Here is a 16,406-nt window from a genome sequence, read left to right as displayed (position 1 = left end):
TCATTCACTGGAGAAGTCCTGAAAGATATTGGCCATATTGTTCTGTCAAGGTTCCTGGAGCTCTGAATTACAGGCGCGGGAGTGCAGCGGGGCATTCAATGACAGGCATCTTCAAGACCCTTGCACTGGGGCAGGCAACGGGTCCTCCTATGCACAAATTGGACCCACTCAGCTCAATTCACCTCACACGATTGGACAATCTTTTTGCAAAGCGGACCCGCGGCAGGCAAAGCATCAACAATTTTTTTGCTTCCGCATCGATAATCGCGAATTCTGAGGTCGACTTGAAGGCCCCATTTCGCAAAACCACCAAGCCGATTGATTCTACGCGCCGCCGCCGCCAATTGCCAGTCATCCGTCCGCGGCCGCCAACACAGACAGACAGATAGACAGTCGCCCATCATGTCGCAAGCAGTAGTCGACTCGCCACCACCCACTTCCAAGTCGGACAAGAAGCACAGGAAGGACAAGAAGCGCTCCAGAGATGAGGCCGAAGAGGTCCCCGCCGTCGAGGAAAAGAAGCACAAAAAGTCAAAGTCCGAGTCGCTAGAATCTGACGAGAAGAAGTCCAAAAAGTCGAAAAAGAGCAAGAAGGAAGATGACGAGGATGTCGAGGAAGCCGAGGCCCCTGCCAAGAAGGAGAAGAAAAAGTCCAAGAAGAGCAAGGTAGAGCCTGAGCCAGAGCCAGAGTCTGAGGAGGAGCAAGAGGAGGAGGCGGCTGTCGCGTCAGAATCCGAGGCCGAGGAGCAGAAGAAAAAGTCCAAGAAGAGCAAGGACAAGAAGGAGAAGAAGGACAAAAAGGACAAGAAGAAGCAGCGACAAGCATCCGCCACCCCCGAGCCCGAGACTGCGACGACCGATGCGATGGACGTCGACACCATCCCTACCGACGACGCCGATTTTCCTTTCTACACCCAGGTGCACTCCCTCTACGTGCCCTTCTACCCCTGCGGCTTTGACAAGCCCCTAACCAACATCGCCGCCCAACATCTCGAACCCCTTCTCAACCACTACTCCCCCATCCTCCGCGGCGTCCTCCTCAGCTACACCAACCTGAACCTTTCTGAGCGCCCCGTCCAAGCCTCGGTCATCAACCCGCCCACCGACGAGACCCCCGCCCTTCTCCGGTCTGTCGATGAATACGCCGTCGGTTTCGCCTACCTGACCTTTGACGCGCACATGTTCAAGCCCGCCCGCGGCAAGTGGATGGAGGGTGTCGTCCAGCTGCAGTCCGAGGGTCACATTGGTGTTCAATGCTGGGGGAGGTTCAACGCCAGTATCGAGGCCAAGAGGTTGCCCAAGGGGTGGAAGTGGGTGGATCTCAAGGGAGACAAGTCTTACAACCAACATGAAGAGGAGCAAGAAGAAGAACAAGAGGAAGAAGAAGACGACCAGCTAGACGGCGAAGAACTCCAAGTTGTCGAACAAGTGCACACCACAGGTTACTGGGTCGACGCCTCCAACAAGAAAGTGTCCGGCAAGGTCCGTTTCAGAATCAAGAACTTTGACGTCGGTCTCGCTGGCGATTATGGCTACCTTTCTCTCGAGGGAACTTTCCTGAATGATGACGAGGAACGTGCCCTGCAAAAAGAGGAGCGTGAGCTAGAGCGCAAGCGTCGCTCTAGGCAGAACTCCGGTGGTCTTCTCCGCCCGATGAGCAGGAGAGTGCCCGAGTTTAGCATGACCAAGTTTGGCAAAGAGGACGAAGAAGAGGATGCGGGACAGAGAACCGTGTTTGCAAAGGTGACGGGCAAGGAGGGAGATGTCACGCCGGATGATTAGGTGTGGTCTGGGTTGACGTGCTCGGGGTCTTCGCCGGTTAAGCAAAGAGGGCAACAAAGGGGATGGGGAAGCAGCCAAAGTCAGAGTAGTAGCCCGTTGAAAAAGCCGTGGACGCCGAGCAGAACGCCCCCGCCGAGAGGAAGTCCGGGGTTTCGGTAGTGTCTGGGATCTGGGGAATCTGAGGTCGATGCTCCGAAGCCCTGTGGAAGTCTGGAATAGGTGATGCCAATGGATGGGATGTGGATGTGGTGGATGTTGGGCATATAATTTCATGTGTTTCTCTCTTGGGTCGGAGTTACGGGCTTGTTTGTGTTTTGTCATTTTTGCATTTTCCTTTCTTTCTTTGTACGATTTTGTACAAGATACATACTACATCTGATAGCAAAACCCCTTCGATACAACTGCAGTGGTGCATATAGGTCACCATCTTTGATCATGTTGGTTGGAAAAGGGAAAAAGGGCCGGCCATTGGGGAAAAAGGGGGTCGAGAAAAGGAATAGACTGATACCATTTGTCTGGGCTGTGTGTCGTCTTTTGTGAGATTGCTTTGTAGTCATTTGGGAATACACAGTCATTTGAGGTTTACACCTTGTTTCGTCGATGGTTGGAAATGTTTTCATACCTTACTTTCCCTGCTCTCTCGGATGGGGCCCAGCCGACGAGACATTGCTCTTATTAGTGCATGGTCCTAGCCGTACCCACGGACTGGCGGGTCCCCTAACAAACACTGTGCCACTAGCTCTTGCCCTGAACTTGTTAGTGACACCTTAAATTAGACTTCAGCTTGGGCCTCCACAGGTGTTTCAGCTGTTCGTCCCGTCCTCTTGGAGTGACGTACTGTACGGAATGAGGGGTTCCGTCCCAACTGAAGCTGTTTATTTTCCCCTGATCACCATCTCGTCTTTTATCGTCGTTAAAAGCAGTCATCGGATGATATATATCACCATCCAACCGCCGTCGACATAACCTCTTGACTATCGGCCCCATCCGTACCTGACTCGGTCCTGACATTCATCCGCATTCATCCGCAGCCATGCTCCCAGTTCCTCTCATCCAGCTCCAGTGCGGGGTCAACTCGTACGAATGGGGAAAGAAGGGCAACTCGTCGCGCGCCGCCCAGTTTGCTGCTGCCTCTCTTGATCAAGGCGAATTCAAGATTGAGGACGAGAAGCCATATGCGGAGGTAAGAAATACATCTTCTTTCAACTCACGGTCCCAATCTGACCACATCACCACAGCTATGGATGGGCACACACCCGTCCAACCCGTCCAAGGACAAACACACTGGCCGCACCCTCCTCGACCTCGTCCAAGATAACCAAGCTCTCCTCTCCTCCGCCATCGCCGAGCGCTACGAGAACAAGCTTCCCTTCCTCTTCAAGGTCCTCTCCATCCAAAAAGCCCTGTCCATCCAGGCCCATCCCAACAAGAAACTCGCCGAGAAGCTGCACGCCCGCGACCCCAAGAACTACCCCGATGATAACCACAAGCCCGAGATGGCCATTGCCATCAGCGACTTCGAGGGTCTCTGCGGATTCCGTCCGTTGAAGGAGATTGCCCACTTTCTCGACAATGTGCCTGCTTTGCGACAGCTGGTAGGCGAGGAGAAGGCCAAGCAGTTTGTCGAGACCGTCAACAAGAACGATGGAAACGAATCGGAGCAGGTTACGGCTGAGAACAAGAAGGTGCTACAAAGCGCTTTTGAGGCGCTCATGTCTACGTCCGAGGAGGACATGACTGCTGCCGCCGAGAAGCTCGTCGAGTCAGCCAAGAGCTCTGGCGCTGATTTCGCCGGTACCGCTGCGCCCACGCCGGGTGGTGCCAAGCTCTCTGAGCTCGTCGGTCGTCTATACGGACAGTTCGGCGCTGACTACGGCCTCTTCGTTCTCTTCTTCCTCAACTTTGTCGAGATGAAGGCCGGCGAAGCCATCTATCTGCGGGCAGACGACATCCACGCCTACATCAGCGGCGATATCATCGAGTGCATGGCCAGCAGCGACAACGTGGTGCGCGCTGGCTTCACCCCCAAGTTCAAGGACGTCGACACCCTCGTGAACATGCTCACCTACGACTATGCGCCCATTGAGAACCAGAAGATGGAGGCTACCGATTATACCAAGGATGTCAAGGGCAAGCGCGAAGCTGGCGCGACGCTCAACCAAGCTGCGATCGACTCGCAATCAGAGACCACCGAGTATAACCCACCAATCGAGGAGTTCAGCGTCGTCCGCTCCGTCCTCAAGAGTCAGGGCTCCAAGGTCACCTTCAACCCCATCGATGGCCCAAGCATCATCATTTGCACCAGGGGTCAAGGCAAGATTTCAGTCGGTCCCAAGGTGCAGGAGATCAAGATGGGCCATGTTTTCTTCATCGGTGCTACGGCCGAGTGTGTGCTCGAGAGCGAGGATAACGAGTTTGAGACTTTCAAGGCCTTTTGCATATTGGATGAGCAAAGGAATTGACTGTCTAAGCTGTGACGGTTGAAGCGGAGGTGGAAAATAAAAAGGTGGAAGTAGGACGTATACACGACCCATATCGTAGGGTTTTCTTTGAGCCAGCTACCAGGAATGATTTCGAAAAGTTTACCGCCAGGCGCGGTTCCAAGTTCAATTTCTTCGTCCCTTCGAGGGACCTCCCATTTCCATTCACAATGATAGACCCTGGTCAGCCCTGCCCAACTTCGCCAACCTCCAGTGTATGGTTCCTCGCCGCCCTGCCAAGCAACTTCCCCGCAAAGTCCAAGCCACCGGGCTCTGAAGCTATCCCGCATTTCAGCCCTTTTTCTTGCCATGTGCGTGCCTAGGCGCTCCCCGGCGTTTCTGGCCTTTGTTCTGACTTCATGTTCTGGCACATGGAAAAGAAGACGGACAGATTGATGGGATCATGGGGATTTCCCCACACTTTCATCGCATTCGTTTCTGCAAGAGGTTGGATGAAGATTTGCAAGATGATTGGACTAAACTCGTTCTACACGTGTAGGCACTTGTTCCTCAGTAAGCACCCATTTACCGCGTATAATTCACCACTCGGACTCTCGAGTCTTGTTCACCATGCTGCCAGAATATTTCCAAGACGAGTTGACAGAAGCTTTCGTAGTCATCAACAAAATTACGAAGAAATTAAGATGTCCACCTCATGCACCTTTCAAGCCCACAGGGCCCAAGGGTTGCATATAACCTCAACTAGCTCATGTTGATCCTCCTGAAAACCCCCTCTTTCAGCCCTGTCATGCCTTTCAGCCTTCAAGATTGGGCCCCTTTGCCTCGGTAACTCCCCTACTTCCCCTCAGTAACCCCCCAGAAAGGGCTAGCTACAGTTGTCAATTGTAAAGAAGGGGACGACAACAGTGCAAGTAAAAGTGGCTCCTTTCCCTTCGCCGTTGTCGTTCGAGCTTCGTTTGTCTTTGTCTGATGCTAGTTCAGTGTTTCATCTCCAGGGTCTTGACTCTTGAGTTCTCATAGTTCAAGATCATCTATTTGACTTGTAAGTCACTTCAAGACGAAACCAAGACCTCATCTAACACCTCTCAGACCACACCTCCCTTCTGCTCCCACTATCACACAGTCCAACGGCAACCACCATGCCCGCCCCCTTGGCCATCGCCGGCGCAGCAGCCGCCACCGCAGCCACAGCATCCTACCTCTCCGCCTCCCTTTCCTTAGAGCACGACCTTCTCTGGCTCCAAATAGCCGGCGGCACTCTCTTCAACGTCCTCAACTCCGTTCGCACCGGGCGCGTCAACGTCTTCTACCGCCTCGAAGCGCACGCCCTGTCCCCATCCACCGCTAACAAACCCTTTCTCTGGTTCGAGGGTAAATCGTACACCTACCGTGAGACCTACCAGCAAGTTCTGCGATATGGCACCTGGCTGCGGGAGACCAAAAAGGTGAAGCAGGGGGAAGTGGTGGCGTTCATGGCCATGAATTCCGACACGTTTGTGTTTGTCTGGTTCGGGCTGTGGAGTATCGGTGCCACGCCGGCTTTTATCAATTATAATCTTACGGGAAAACCGCTGGCGCATTCGTTGGAGGAGAGCAAAGCGAGACTGGTGATTGTTGATCCGCAAGTGGAAGGGAATTTGACGGAGGAAGTCAAGGCGGGGGTGCAGGTGCAACATCAGAAAGAAGGGGGAGGAGGAGGAAGAGAAAAGGGGACTGGGATGGAATATGTCGTCCTAGGTCCAGAGACGGAAAAGGAGAGGTTCCAACTTGAACCCAAGCGCTACCCGGATGAAATCAGAAAGGTCGATTCCTATGTCGGCATGGCCATCCTGATCTATACGAGCGGGACGACGGGACTGCCGAAGCCCGCAATCGTCAGCTGGACCAAAGTTTTCATGGCAGCTATGCTCACCGGCAAGGGAACTTCCATGCGCGCAGACGACGTGTTGTACACGTGCATGCCGCTTTATCACTCATCTGCTTCGTGTCTGGGCGTGTGCGCGGCGTTGTTCAGGGGCGCGACGGTGGCGGTGGGGAGGAAGTTTTCGACGAAAACGTTCTGGAAGGATGTGAGAGCTAGTCAGGCGACGATTATTCAGTATGTCGGCGAGACTTGTCGATACCTGACGGTTGCGGAGCCGGAGGTTGATCCCCTGACGGGGAAGTGTTTGGATAAGGAACATAAAGTTAGAGTGGCGTGTGGGAATGGGTTGAGGCCGGATGTTTGGGAGAGGTTTAGGGAGAGGTTTGGTGTTGATGTAAGTCCCTTTCCCCCTTTTCACGGCTTGGATATGAGGACGGCAAAGCTGACGCAAACAAAAAGACAATCCTAGAATTCTACGCCTCCACCGAAGGTCCTTTGGGGACATGGAACCGCTCCCGCAACACCTTCTCCCTCGGCGCCATCGGCCGTTTTGGCATTCTCTCCCACTTCCTCACCAACACCCGCTCCGCCGTCGTCCGTCTCGATTTTGAATCAGACCAACCCCACCGCGACCCTTCCACGGGTTTCTGCACCCGCACGCGCCCCAACGAGCCCGGCGAACTCCTCGCTGCGCTTCCACCAAAAGACATCAAGTCCCGCTTCCAAGGGTACTTCGGCAACGAAAAAGCCACCAACTCCAAGATTTTACGGGATGTGTTCAAGAAGGGCGACGCGTGGTTTCGCACGGGCGACATAGTCCACTGGGATTCCGAAAAGAAACTTTACTTTTCTGATAGGATAGGCGACACGTTCAGATGGAAAAGCGAGAATGTGTCAACGGCGGAGGTGGCGCAAGCTTTGGGGATGCATCCTGCTGTTCAGGAGGCGAATGTTTATGGTGTGCAACTGCCGAATCATGATGGACGGGCGGGGTGTGCTGCTATTTCACTTAAAGGGGAAGGGGAGGTGGGGGAAGAAGTACTGGAAAGTCTGGCCAGACATGCCCAGAAGACGCTGCCGAAGTATGCGGTTCCGCTGTTTTTGAGGGTTACCTCTATGAGGGATGGAGTTGGAGAGCAGACTACGGGGACGATGAAGCAGCAGAAACAAGTGTTGAGGGAGCAGGGGGTTGATCCCGGAAAGGTCACGGTGGGGAAGGATGGTAAGGAGGGGGATAAGTTGTATTGGTTGGACCACGATGGGAAGGGGAGGTATGTAAAGTTTGGGGAGAGGGGGTGGAGGGAGTTGCAGGGGGGGAGGGTCAAGCTTTGAGTCAAGCTTTGAGGGGTGATGACTGGGGAGTGGTGGAAAGGAGAGGATGGAGAGTATGGAATCTTTGAAAAAGGTGTGTTACTCATGGGGCTGGCATGATCTTCAGGGTCCGGGAGGCTGGAGCTTCCTGTCGTTTCTGGCGGAAGTTATGAGTGTGTGACTGGCAGGCAGCAGGAACTCCCAGTCGGTAACCTGTCATCAACTCCTCACGAGGCCCGACCGTCAGGGAGAGGTCCATCCAGGGTGCTCAATAGCATGATTGCATGCGGCCACCGAAGAGAAAGAATGGAAAAAGCAACAAAAGATAGGTGGTGAAGACGATACAGAATGGACACGATACCTTTGAACACCTTGTTCGCTAAGAGCCACGGAAGCTAACACCAGGAGCCAGATCTGTCGTCAAGGAAGGACTCCTTTGACGTTCGTAACCAGGGCGCCGGATGTGATATGGATTCAGCTTTGCATCTCTCGTCGTCTTCAACGCGGAACCGATTACTTACAAGTAAAAAGAACCAGGTTTTCTCGTCAACTAGTCAGTCTACATACCCCAGATATCGGGTCATGGCCGAGTCACGTTCTCCTGTTTGGGTAGATCAGTGCCCCTCCGTCAACAGACTCGGAGCTGCTATTTATAGGTAACCTGCCGTCCAGCGGCCATGGAAACCTGGATCCGCGATTCCCAAACCGGCGTAGCATCGAAAAGCCCGTCCACCGTCCACAGAACGTTGACAAGCTAGTGGAGTCAAAAGTGCAACACCAATCTATTTGGAAATTAACAAGGCAATTTGCAAGGCGTGAGCTAATTGGCTTGCCTTACAAACTCAGCTTCCTCAACACCAGGGACCGTGAGGGAATCGCATACAAAAGTATACCAAAGTCGAATGTTGATATGTCTTGGCTTTTTCGTGTTCCTCGGTTCGTGATGAAAGAGATAGGCTCCGTGATTAACTGGCAATATAGGGACTTCCAGCATGAAGGGATCTGAGCGGTATCATTCTTCTAGGGTAGCTGACGATGGGATGGGCTTATGGGTGAAGGGACATCTGCGGGTGGCTATTTCCAGCTTATGATTGATGCTGGACAACGGACTGCGTCGGAGGGGAAGTTGTTGATGATGATGATGATGTAGATAAAAGGTCGTCTCCTCTTCGCAGGGAAGAAATAAGACGGCATCCAAGGTGAACTGATCGAGTAACTCCTCGTCTTCCATCTCAGTCTATCCCCAGTCAACGCCGTCAAGATGGTCCAAAAGATTGCAGTCCTGTTGCTCGCGGCGGCGAGGTAAATTCACCTTGTTTTCCCTTCTACCTGTCACCATCGCTAACACCTCTCAGCTCCATCCTCGGCCAAATCACCCTCCAACCCTCCACCGTCACCACCAAGCGTCCCACCCAGAACCCAGGCACACCCACCGTCACTCGCACCGTCACCAAGACAGAGTACGACACCATCACCGAGACCGAAACCCAAACGGAAACCTCGATTTCAACCAAGATCAGCACCAGCATCAGCACCACCACCGAGTCCTACATCCAGGAAGTCACCACGACCGTCATCTCGACTTACACCGTCTCCTTCCCCGTGACCGAAACCACAATCACCACCATCCCCATCATCACGACCACCACCGAGGCTCCCATCACCGTAACCGACGTCGTAACCAACACCCAAACCACCACCCGCACCTCCATCATCTCCACCACCGTCATCAAGCCCACGACAACCACCGCCACGGCAACAGCAACCGTGACCTCCGTTTCAATCAGCACCAAAACCGGCAGCTGCTCATCTTCTTCGCCAGCGGCTCAATGCCCCACCGTCACGGCCACGGCCACGGCATGCAAATCTTGCTTCGTCCCGCAGTGCACGACTACCAGCACCATCACCAAGCCGTGCGGATGTCAGGCATTGCCGACGGAGAGCGTCAGTTTCCCGTGTGGAGCGGCGGATGCGTGTAATAAGATTGGGTGCACGACTGTTTATGCGGTTAAGACTGCTGGGTGTTAGTTGTGAGTGGAGATGGCATGGAAGGTTTGAAGCATGGAAGGCTTGAAGCAAGAGAGTGGTTGGAAGAGCACGAATTGAGCTCGGCGGGAGACTGCCCGGAACTGATCGGAAAAGTTGAGCGCATTGGGTGCAGAACAATATAAGCTCTAGGTAAAGATAATAAAATACATACGACCATACCCACTGGAAAACTCGGGATCCCGTCCGCTCTCCCATAGATAAGCCAGTGAGGGCCAGACTAGTAGTTGGGTCGGTGACGACCAGCGAATCCCTGGTGTTGTATGTTTTTTGGTCTTTTTTGGGCGGGGATTTATCTTGAACGGGAGCTTGATGTGAGAGGAACTGAAGTGGAAATCGAGAAGGAAAGAGCGAAGGGGTCAGGACGGGTCATGGAATCAATGCTGTGGCATTCAGTTGAGGAATGAACGAGCCGGTGGTGGCCGAGTCTCTACCTAGGTACAAGCTGAGCCTGGGACTACAACCCGCGTACACTGTGGTGAAGAGATGATTGAAACGAAAAGTAAGAGCCGAAGAAGCGATTATCGTATTAAGTCATCAATCTGATCGTGAACTGTTCTAAAGGAGTGACTCCAGCTCCATATGCCATGAACCGGCAATTTGCACCAGGCATCCAGACGCCGAAAAAAGCACCAAGAACAAACCATGCTCCGTTCCTTCCTTCCTTGTTCAATACCTGCGCATCTAAACTCCAACCAAGAAAAAAAGCAAATCTTTTCCCTGTACACGGTCCCTCCATCACTCGCCAACACCAAACAAAGCCAAAGCCATGGCCTCACACAACATCGTCTGGTTCGGCTGCCTCTTGACACTCATCAACCTCGTCAATCCCCCACTGCTGCCCGCTTCCTGACCCTGCGCACCGGGATTGACACTGCAACTCCTCTGCCTTCCACCCATCTCCCCACCACCAAACTCCAATGGAACTGGCAAACTGCTAATACTTCCCACTCTCTTGCCAGCATTGCTCCTCCGCAAACTCGCAGACGGCGATCCAGCCCGAGATGAACTTCCCGACCGCATTCCCTGCTGCTGCTGCCGCGCCATCAACGGATGACCCATCGGCATCGGTGGGCTCTGCTTCTCGTCCATAAACCCGCCATTCCTCAGCTTTGGCGACGACGACTTGCTCCTCAAACCAGGCACCGTAAACCGCGGCGCTTCGAACCGACCACTGCTCCCTCCCGATGCCGAGCCAGGAAGTCTGGGCTTCCGTTCAGCGCTTGGGTCCTTGCTGATGATCCCCCAGAGCTGTTGGAGCCACTTCTGCTCCGCCTTCTTGCTCGTCTCGGAAGGCTCCGGCTTCGCAGAGCGGCAGGGCAAGACTTCAGCACCGGCCATTTCACGTGTGGGCCAAGGGAAGGACACCGCCATCTCCCGGAGAGTCAGGGAGTGCATCTGTCGAAGGACAATACGAATTTGCGCTTCGACGTTGATCTCCGGCTTGAAGTACCAGTCTTCTCTCTGCTCGAGACGGTCGGCAATCTGCGTCATGGCACCGACGAGCCAGTCGATGGCGACATTGTCCGGGACCGAAGAGGCTTGCTTCAGCAGCCAGTCGAGAGTCTCAGGGGTGCCAGATTGGTTGAGAATGGGGATGCTGCGCTTGTCGTGCTCGCGGTCTTGCAGCTTGAGGATGAAGTCGTTGTAGTGCTTCATGGATGACAAAGGAAGACCGGCAAACTCCCCACGGTTGAGAGCGTGCACGAGCTCGTCACCGAAAGCGATACCGGCTTTGATACCCGAGTTGAGACCGCGGCCAGGCCAGAAGTGCACTGTCATAGCGGCGTCCCCGGCCACGGCGACAAGTGCATGCGGACGACGGACGAAGCGGGAGTCTTCGAGGGGAAGCTGCTGCACGCCTTCACGCACGGCTTGTACGACGATGGGGATGCGCACGACATTGATGACTTCGGACTCCTTGAAGCCAAAGAGCTTGAGCCCGTCTTCGATGGACTTCCAGAGTGAGGAGTCGCGGTGTTCGGAAGGCTTGAAGACGCGGTTCTCAGTGAAGCCCTCGGGGACGGATCCGTCTTCGCGGCGGAAGCAGCCGGGGGAGCCGAAGTGAACGGGCTCGCCATCCACACCGACCATCTTGTGCCACTCGTCTTCAGTCAGCTGCATGTTCAGGTATCCCTTGCCGTCGTGATCCGAGGCGTTGAGGAGGTAGCGGGTTTGGCCGAGGGTGAGGAACATGTTGAGTGGTTGGGACCAGGGAAGACCACCGACGGAGCCGCGGTCGAAGGCGAGACCGAGGGCATAGGACCGACCACGCTCCTTCTCGTAGCCGCGGAAGTAGTCTCTGCGGACCCAGGAGGCAGCACCGTCGGTGCCCAAAAGGACATGGAAGTCACCGCACTTGCCGTTCTTGAGCTCTTCTCTTGTGACACCCTCGGGATGGAGGTGAATCAAGTGGCGCAGTTCGTCATCCTGGCATCTCTTGAGGAACCTGTCCTCTACCTTGCGAATCTGAATGTTGGCCGAACCAGGCCAGACCCTCTCCGGCCGCCCAGCAAACAGGGCTTGGAAGGACTTGGGAGTCAACAGATCCGTGACCGAATCCTGCAAGGTCACGACCTGATCTCTCCTCCTGGCAGTCGGAGGATACCCAACCTCGCCCGTCCTCTCATCCCTCACCCACCTCCTCTCCCACACATGCACCTCAATCTTTCCACCTCCCTTCTCCGCCAGGGAAATAGCGCTGGCCAGTCCAGTGGGCCCTCCACCGACAATGCAAACCCTCAACCTGCCCACAGGATACTTGTAAACAACCAACTCCTCACAAGGCAGCGGCTCCAGATTTCTGTGCAGCGTCGGATCAAAGAAGAAATCCACCACCTGCCTCGCCTTCTCGCACACGTTCACATCGGCCGGGATATTCGCCTTGATGATGATGAACCGCATAGCCTGCACCAGCGGCGTCGCCGTGAAATCGGCATGTCTGTTTCCGAAAACCCGGTGCATCACCGCCCACGCCACGTGCGCCACACTCCGGCACAGGTCGCGGTTGGTGATCACGTCCCGCAGCTCCGCGTTCACCCACGGGTTGGAGCTCATGGCGATGAAACGCGTGATGAAGATGTTGGCTCGGTCGAGGTCGGTGCGGCCGTCGGCTGACTCGTAGCGCGAGCCCCATGCGTCTTCGTAGCCGACGGGGAAGGCGATTTCGTCGTGGGAAGGGACCACGGGCGGGTTGGCGTGGGGCCGCTTGCCGAAGCTGGCTGCTCGGGAGCGGGTGGTCGGTTGTGGCGGGGACAAGGTCTTGGTGAGGGTTGATTTGGAGGGTTTGCTTCGCAGTCCCCGGCCCTTTGTAGATGAGGTGGGTTGGGAAGGCGGAGCGGGGAAGGAGAAGCTCGGGCGGGAATCTGAAGTGGAGGACCGAGAGGTGGAGGGCCGAGAGGACATGGAGGACATGGAGTTGTTGTAGAGGTGTTTGCGGGAAGATATGGAGGACATGGAGGCACTGTCGTTGCAGTAGAACTGCTCGGACAGCGAGGGGGATGGGACCCTGGATGGCATCTTGGCGGTTGTGATGGGTTTGACTGAAAAGAGAAGAAATTAAGGGGTGTTGACGATGTAGTACTTGTAGGTTGTGTCGATGTGTTCGTCAGTGATGAGCAAGGTAGTGTAAGTTGAGGTTGTATTAGGTTGGATAGATCTTCTTGTTGAGTAATCGAGTAATCGAATGAAGAGATGTTGTGTTGTACTTGTAGTTGTGATGATGATGAGGTAGTAGTGAATTAGATTGCTTTTTCTTTTTCTGGTCGTTCTCATCCGGGGTAGTTATATTCGTTGTCAAGATGGAAACTGAGGAAGCTTTGCCTCTTTACCAGGTAGGTACCTAGGTAAGGTAGGTAGGTTTCCAGAAACAAAACCACACCAATCCGATACCACACCATCAAACACTTTGTCCGAGGATGGGAGATGGGATCATGAGAGAGGGTAGTACGGTAGGGCAGTGCCGCACTGCCGAAGCAACATACCTTGAATGGGACATGGGAGTCAAGCTGAGAGTAAAGGAGGATGGAAGACAGGATAGGATGGGATGTATGGATGCTTGCTGCCTTGGCGCTGGAGTGAGGCGGGACACCTGGAAGTGTAACTGGAACAACAGCTCACTCCAGGTCCAGGAATCCGTTGCACAGACAACACGCACATACTACCTGTAGGGAGAGGCAGAGTCCAATTCTGGCTTTCTTGGTTTTCGGTTGTAGGATTCCTTCGGCATGCAGGCAGCCTTCAAAGTTCAAACCCAGACTCAGACCCAGGGGAAACCGAGAACGCTCCAGTCAGTCCAGTCCCTAATCCGTGAACTCGGTGGCATCGGTCGGTGGCATCGTGCAGCATACCTAGTAGATACCATGTAGCATGCGGTGTCTATGTATGGCGTCAGCCAGCAGCACCATGACAGATTCTGGGGACCTGGGGACCTGGGAGTCTGGGACCGGATCAGCCCTAGGGAGCAGCAAGCCTTCAAGCCACGGATCAAATCGTAACATCAAGTGGAAGACATGAACTCCAGGTGTCATGTCCAAGAAGGGTAACCAAGAGGTTCTGAGGCAGTGACAGTAGTAGGTAGGTAGTGTCAGTCAGCAACGGCCAAACGTGACCCCCTTCCACTCCAGTCCAGTCCAACGGCAGGGGCGCCATCAACACCCATTCTCGGCTCCTACTGCGACCTTGGCTGACCAACGGAGTTCAGGAGTCTGATATTCCATTCGTTCATTCATTCAAGCGAAAGGGAGACTGGCTGAGACTGGAGTCTAACGGAGATGCATGGACGCGGCTATTTTTGCTGTGAGGTGTGAGTTCTGTTTGGCGACAAAGGAGTGTTCCCGTACTGCTGGAGATGTTTCGAAACATCCACTCCCGCTTTCATTCCCGGGCAGGTTGGGAATGGGTGTTTTCTTCCTTGTGTTGCTGTGTTGCTGCGTTGCTGGTGACAGGTCAAGTGCAAATCTATTTCATCCATCCAGAAACTGAAAATGGAAGATCTGATAATAACTCCCGTCGTTGCCGTGTTTCGTCTATGGATAGGTAGATGGATACCTGGATGGATGGATCCCATAGAGGTATGGGTATCATCCACGTCCCTGGCGATCAGGATGGCAAAAGACCTCCAGTCATCTCCAGTCCCATTTGCTTTCTTCCAGCATCCAGCATCTCGCTTGCGTGCATCGTGACGGTTTAGGTCTAGGTGCTGACGAGAGAATGCAGTACCTGGTTTTGGCAACGGGTAGAAAGGAGGGTAGGGGTTGCGCTTGACTGGCACGGGTGGTAAGCGCGATGGTGTGTGTGTCTTGTCGTCTGCTCGTTGGTCTCGTTGGGACGTTGGGCAACACTCAACAGCGAGCGTGCTGTGTCTCCTTCCCAAAGACCCAAAGACCCAAAGACCCAAAACCCCGGCACCAGATCGCTCTCAAGTTCAATTAGCCGCGTAGCCGCCGACCGGTACGAAAAAGACACTGCTGCACCGAGACCAGAAAAGATCGTGAGGACGGGACAAGACATGGACATGACATGTCGTAGGGCCGAAGAAGTGTCCATTGCTGCGTCGTTGTGCGGTGTCAAGGTCTTCCAGGTTGGTGTGTGTGCGACACCAAAATAAACTATCCATGTCTGGTACCTACCACTAGATAACAGCCACGCGGGAAGCTGCGCCGCACATGCCTCACATGAAGGTACCCGTGAGGCAGTGCGCCCTTTATTTTGGCGGTGCAAGACAAGAGAATGAAGAGATGCCTCGGCCCCTGGGGATCGCTGCTGCCCTACGCCCTACGACGACAAAAATCCGGGGACGGGATCGAAGAGATAAAGTTAATGCACAGCCCCCCCGTGCTTAGGTATTCGAACCGAAGGATGGATGGATGGATGGATGGACAGATCAGAACCTTATCACCTTACTGTCATACTCTAATCGCTTAAGTTGCTGTGCCCTCTTGCAACGGTCTGGTTGCTCTTGTTCCTCAGGTCGATATTGATTACTGACATCTATTGGCTTTGGTTAGGTGTCTGGATTCAGAGGTGTACGTGCCCGACGTCTACATCAAGATACCCCCGAAGGAGCTTCAGCTTGAGTATGTCGACAAATTTGTGTAGGTAAGGTAAGCTCGCTTAGGGCAGCCAATTTGCTTATGTCCGATTAGACGCATGCAACCTACCAATGGCTTCCAAAAATACCAACCGTGGAGACGGGTTGAAGAACTGTCTGGTCTCCGGTGTCTGGTGTCTCGTGTCCTCGGCTTCCCAGGCTTCAGGCTTCAGGGTTTCTGTTTCTGGAGATCGCACGGAAGACAGGGACACAGTTGCACAGGTCAGGTCGACGACGTTGCACGGCACTGATCCTTCCGTACGTCTGCGATGTCATTGGGACATCTCACGTTCAGTGTGTTTGCACCATCAGGCGGCGTACAAGTCCAGATGTTTGGTGTTTTGGAACTTGATCCCGTCAAAAGTAGACAGGTGGGTTGTAATGGGATGGGATCTGGGAATGCCCTCATTCTGGTGGGCATGGTCCATGTCGCGCACGGGTCCTCTTTTGCTCCTCGGACTCATTGTCGCGATCCCCGAATCCAGTGCGTTCCCCGCAGGAATATCAATCAATCCCGACGGTGAAATCGTCCCGTGTTTTGCAAAATCTGGATCGGATTGCGGCTCAGTTCAATATCGACTGCGTCGGGGAGGCATAGCGGAGATCATCGTCGCGCCTTCTTTTCGGTGATATCGTGATCATTTGTGGTGGTTGTGGCGTGACGGAAGGGCTCGTCCCGTTTGGAAAAGGGAAACAAGCGATGAGAGGGGCTTGACCGCATGGTGGTCTGTGCGCACAAATGGGGAATATGAGGACTGGATTCGCGCTGACCTTCAACAATAATCACTCGGCGTGGTGGCAGAGTGGTCTAATGCGCAAGACTAGAAATCTTGTTCCTTCGGGAGCGTCTGTTCGAATCAGGCCCACGTCG

General features: G+C 54.2%; 5 protein-coding genes and 1 non-coding gene across 6 annotated transcripts; 5 read left to right on the top strand and 1 right to left on the bottom strand.

Annotated features, from left to right (window-relative positions):
• Positions 1-402: 402 nt before the first annotated feature.
• Positions 403-1,899, top strand: SMAC4_06927 (uncharacterized protein; the record flags this gene model as incomplete). Its single annotated transcript, XM_066090538.1, has 1 exon — positions 403-1,899. One exon carries the CDS (start codon positions 403-405, stop codon positions 1,780-1,782), a length of 1,380 nt encoding a protein of 459 aa, XP_065945958.1. The 3' UTR covers positions 1,783-1,899.
• A 772-nt stretch (positions 1,900-2,671) lies between these two features.
• On the top strand, positions 2,672-4,244 carry SMAC4_06928 (uncharacterized protein; the record flags this gene model as incomplete). Its single annotated transcript, XM_003344572.2, has 2 exons — positions 2,672-2,965; positions 3,021-4,244. Exons 1-2 carry the CDS (start codon positions 2,816-2,818, stop codon positions 4,242-4,244), a joined length of 1,374 nt encoding a protein of 457 aa, XP_003344620.1. The 5' UTR covers positions 2,672-2,815.
• Positions 4,245-5,362: 1,118 nt separating this feature from the next.
• On the top strand, positions 5,363-7,419 carry SMAC4_06929 (uncharacterized protein; the record flags this gene model as incomplete). The annotated part of the gene is made up of 2 exons (XM_066090539.1): positions 5,363-6,481; positions 6,547-7,419. 2 exons carry the CDS (start codon positions 5,363-5,365, stop codon positions 7,417-7,419), a joined length of 1,992 nt encoding a protein of 663 aa, XP_065945957.1.
• A 691-nt stretch (positions 7,420-8,110) lies between these two features.
• On the top strand, positions 8,111-9,718 carry SMAC4_06930 (uncharacterized protein). Its single transcript, XM_003344574.2, has 2 exons — positions 8,111-8,700; positions 8,754-9,718. The coding sequence occupies exons 1-2, from the start codon at positions 8,660-8,662 to the stop codon at positions 9,424-9,426; spliced, it is 714 nt and encodes a 237-aa protein (XP_003344622.1). The 5' UTR covers positions 8,111-8,659; the 3' UTR covers positions 9,427-9,718.
• Positions 9,719-9,954: 236 nt separating this feature from the next.
• SMAC4_06931 (uncharacterized protein) lies at positions 9,955-12,971 on the bottom strand. The gene is made up of 2 exons (XM_003344575.2): positions 11,163-12,971; positions 9,955-11,073 (listed from the first exon to the last, which is right to left on the bottom strand). Exons 1-2 carry the CDS (start codon positions 12,961-12,963, stop codon positions 11,012-11,014), a joined length of 1,863 nt encoding a protein of 620 aa, XP_003344623.2. The 5' UTR covers positions 12,964-12,971; the 3' UTR covers positions 9,955-11,011.
• Positions 12,972-16,324: 3,353 nt separating this feature from the next.
• On the top strand, positions 16,325-16,406 carry SMAC4_13182. Its single transcript has one exon. It is a non-coding gene; the product is annotated as a tRNA-Ser (tRNA).

The sequence above is a fragment of the Sordaria macrospora genome, chromosome 2 (genome assembly GCF_033870435.1).
Source record: "Sordaria macrospora chromosome 2, complete sequence".
In the NCBI taxonomy this organism is placed as follows: domain Eukaryota; kingdom Fungi; phylum Ascomycota; class Sordariomycetes; order Sordariales; family Sordariaceae; genus Sordaria; species Sordaria macrospora.
The sequence above is the reverse complement of the archived record's forward strand: the minus strand, read 5'-3'. Positions and strand labels throughout refer to the sequence as shown.

What these genes read in the sequence shown, in the direction of transcription:
- SMAC4_06930 (XM_003344574.2), top strand. Translation starts at nt 8,660, where the DNA reads ATGGTCCAAAAGATTGCAGTCCTGTTGCTCGCGGCGGCGAG. An exon ending in CTGTTGCTCGCGGCGGCGAG is followed by an intron (nt 8,701 to 8,753) that starts GTAAATTCACCT and finishes AACACCTCTCAG; the next exon opens with CTCCATCCTCGGCCAAATCA.
- SMAC4_06931 (XM_003344575.2), bottom strand. Translation starts at nt 12,963, where the DNA reads ATGCCATCCAGGGTCCCATCCCCCTCGCTGTCCGAGCAGTTCTACTGC. An exon ending in CAAAGCCGGTATCGCTTTCG is followed by an intron (nt 11,074 to 11,162) that starts GTGACGAGCTCG and finishes TTCATCCTCAAG; the next exon opens with CTGCAAGACCGCGAGCACGA.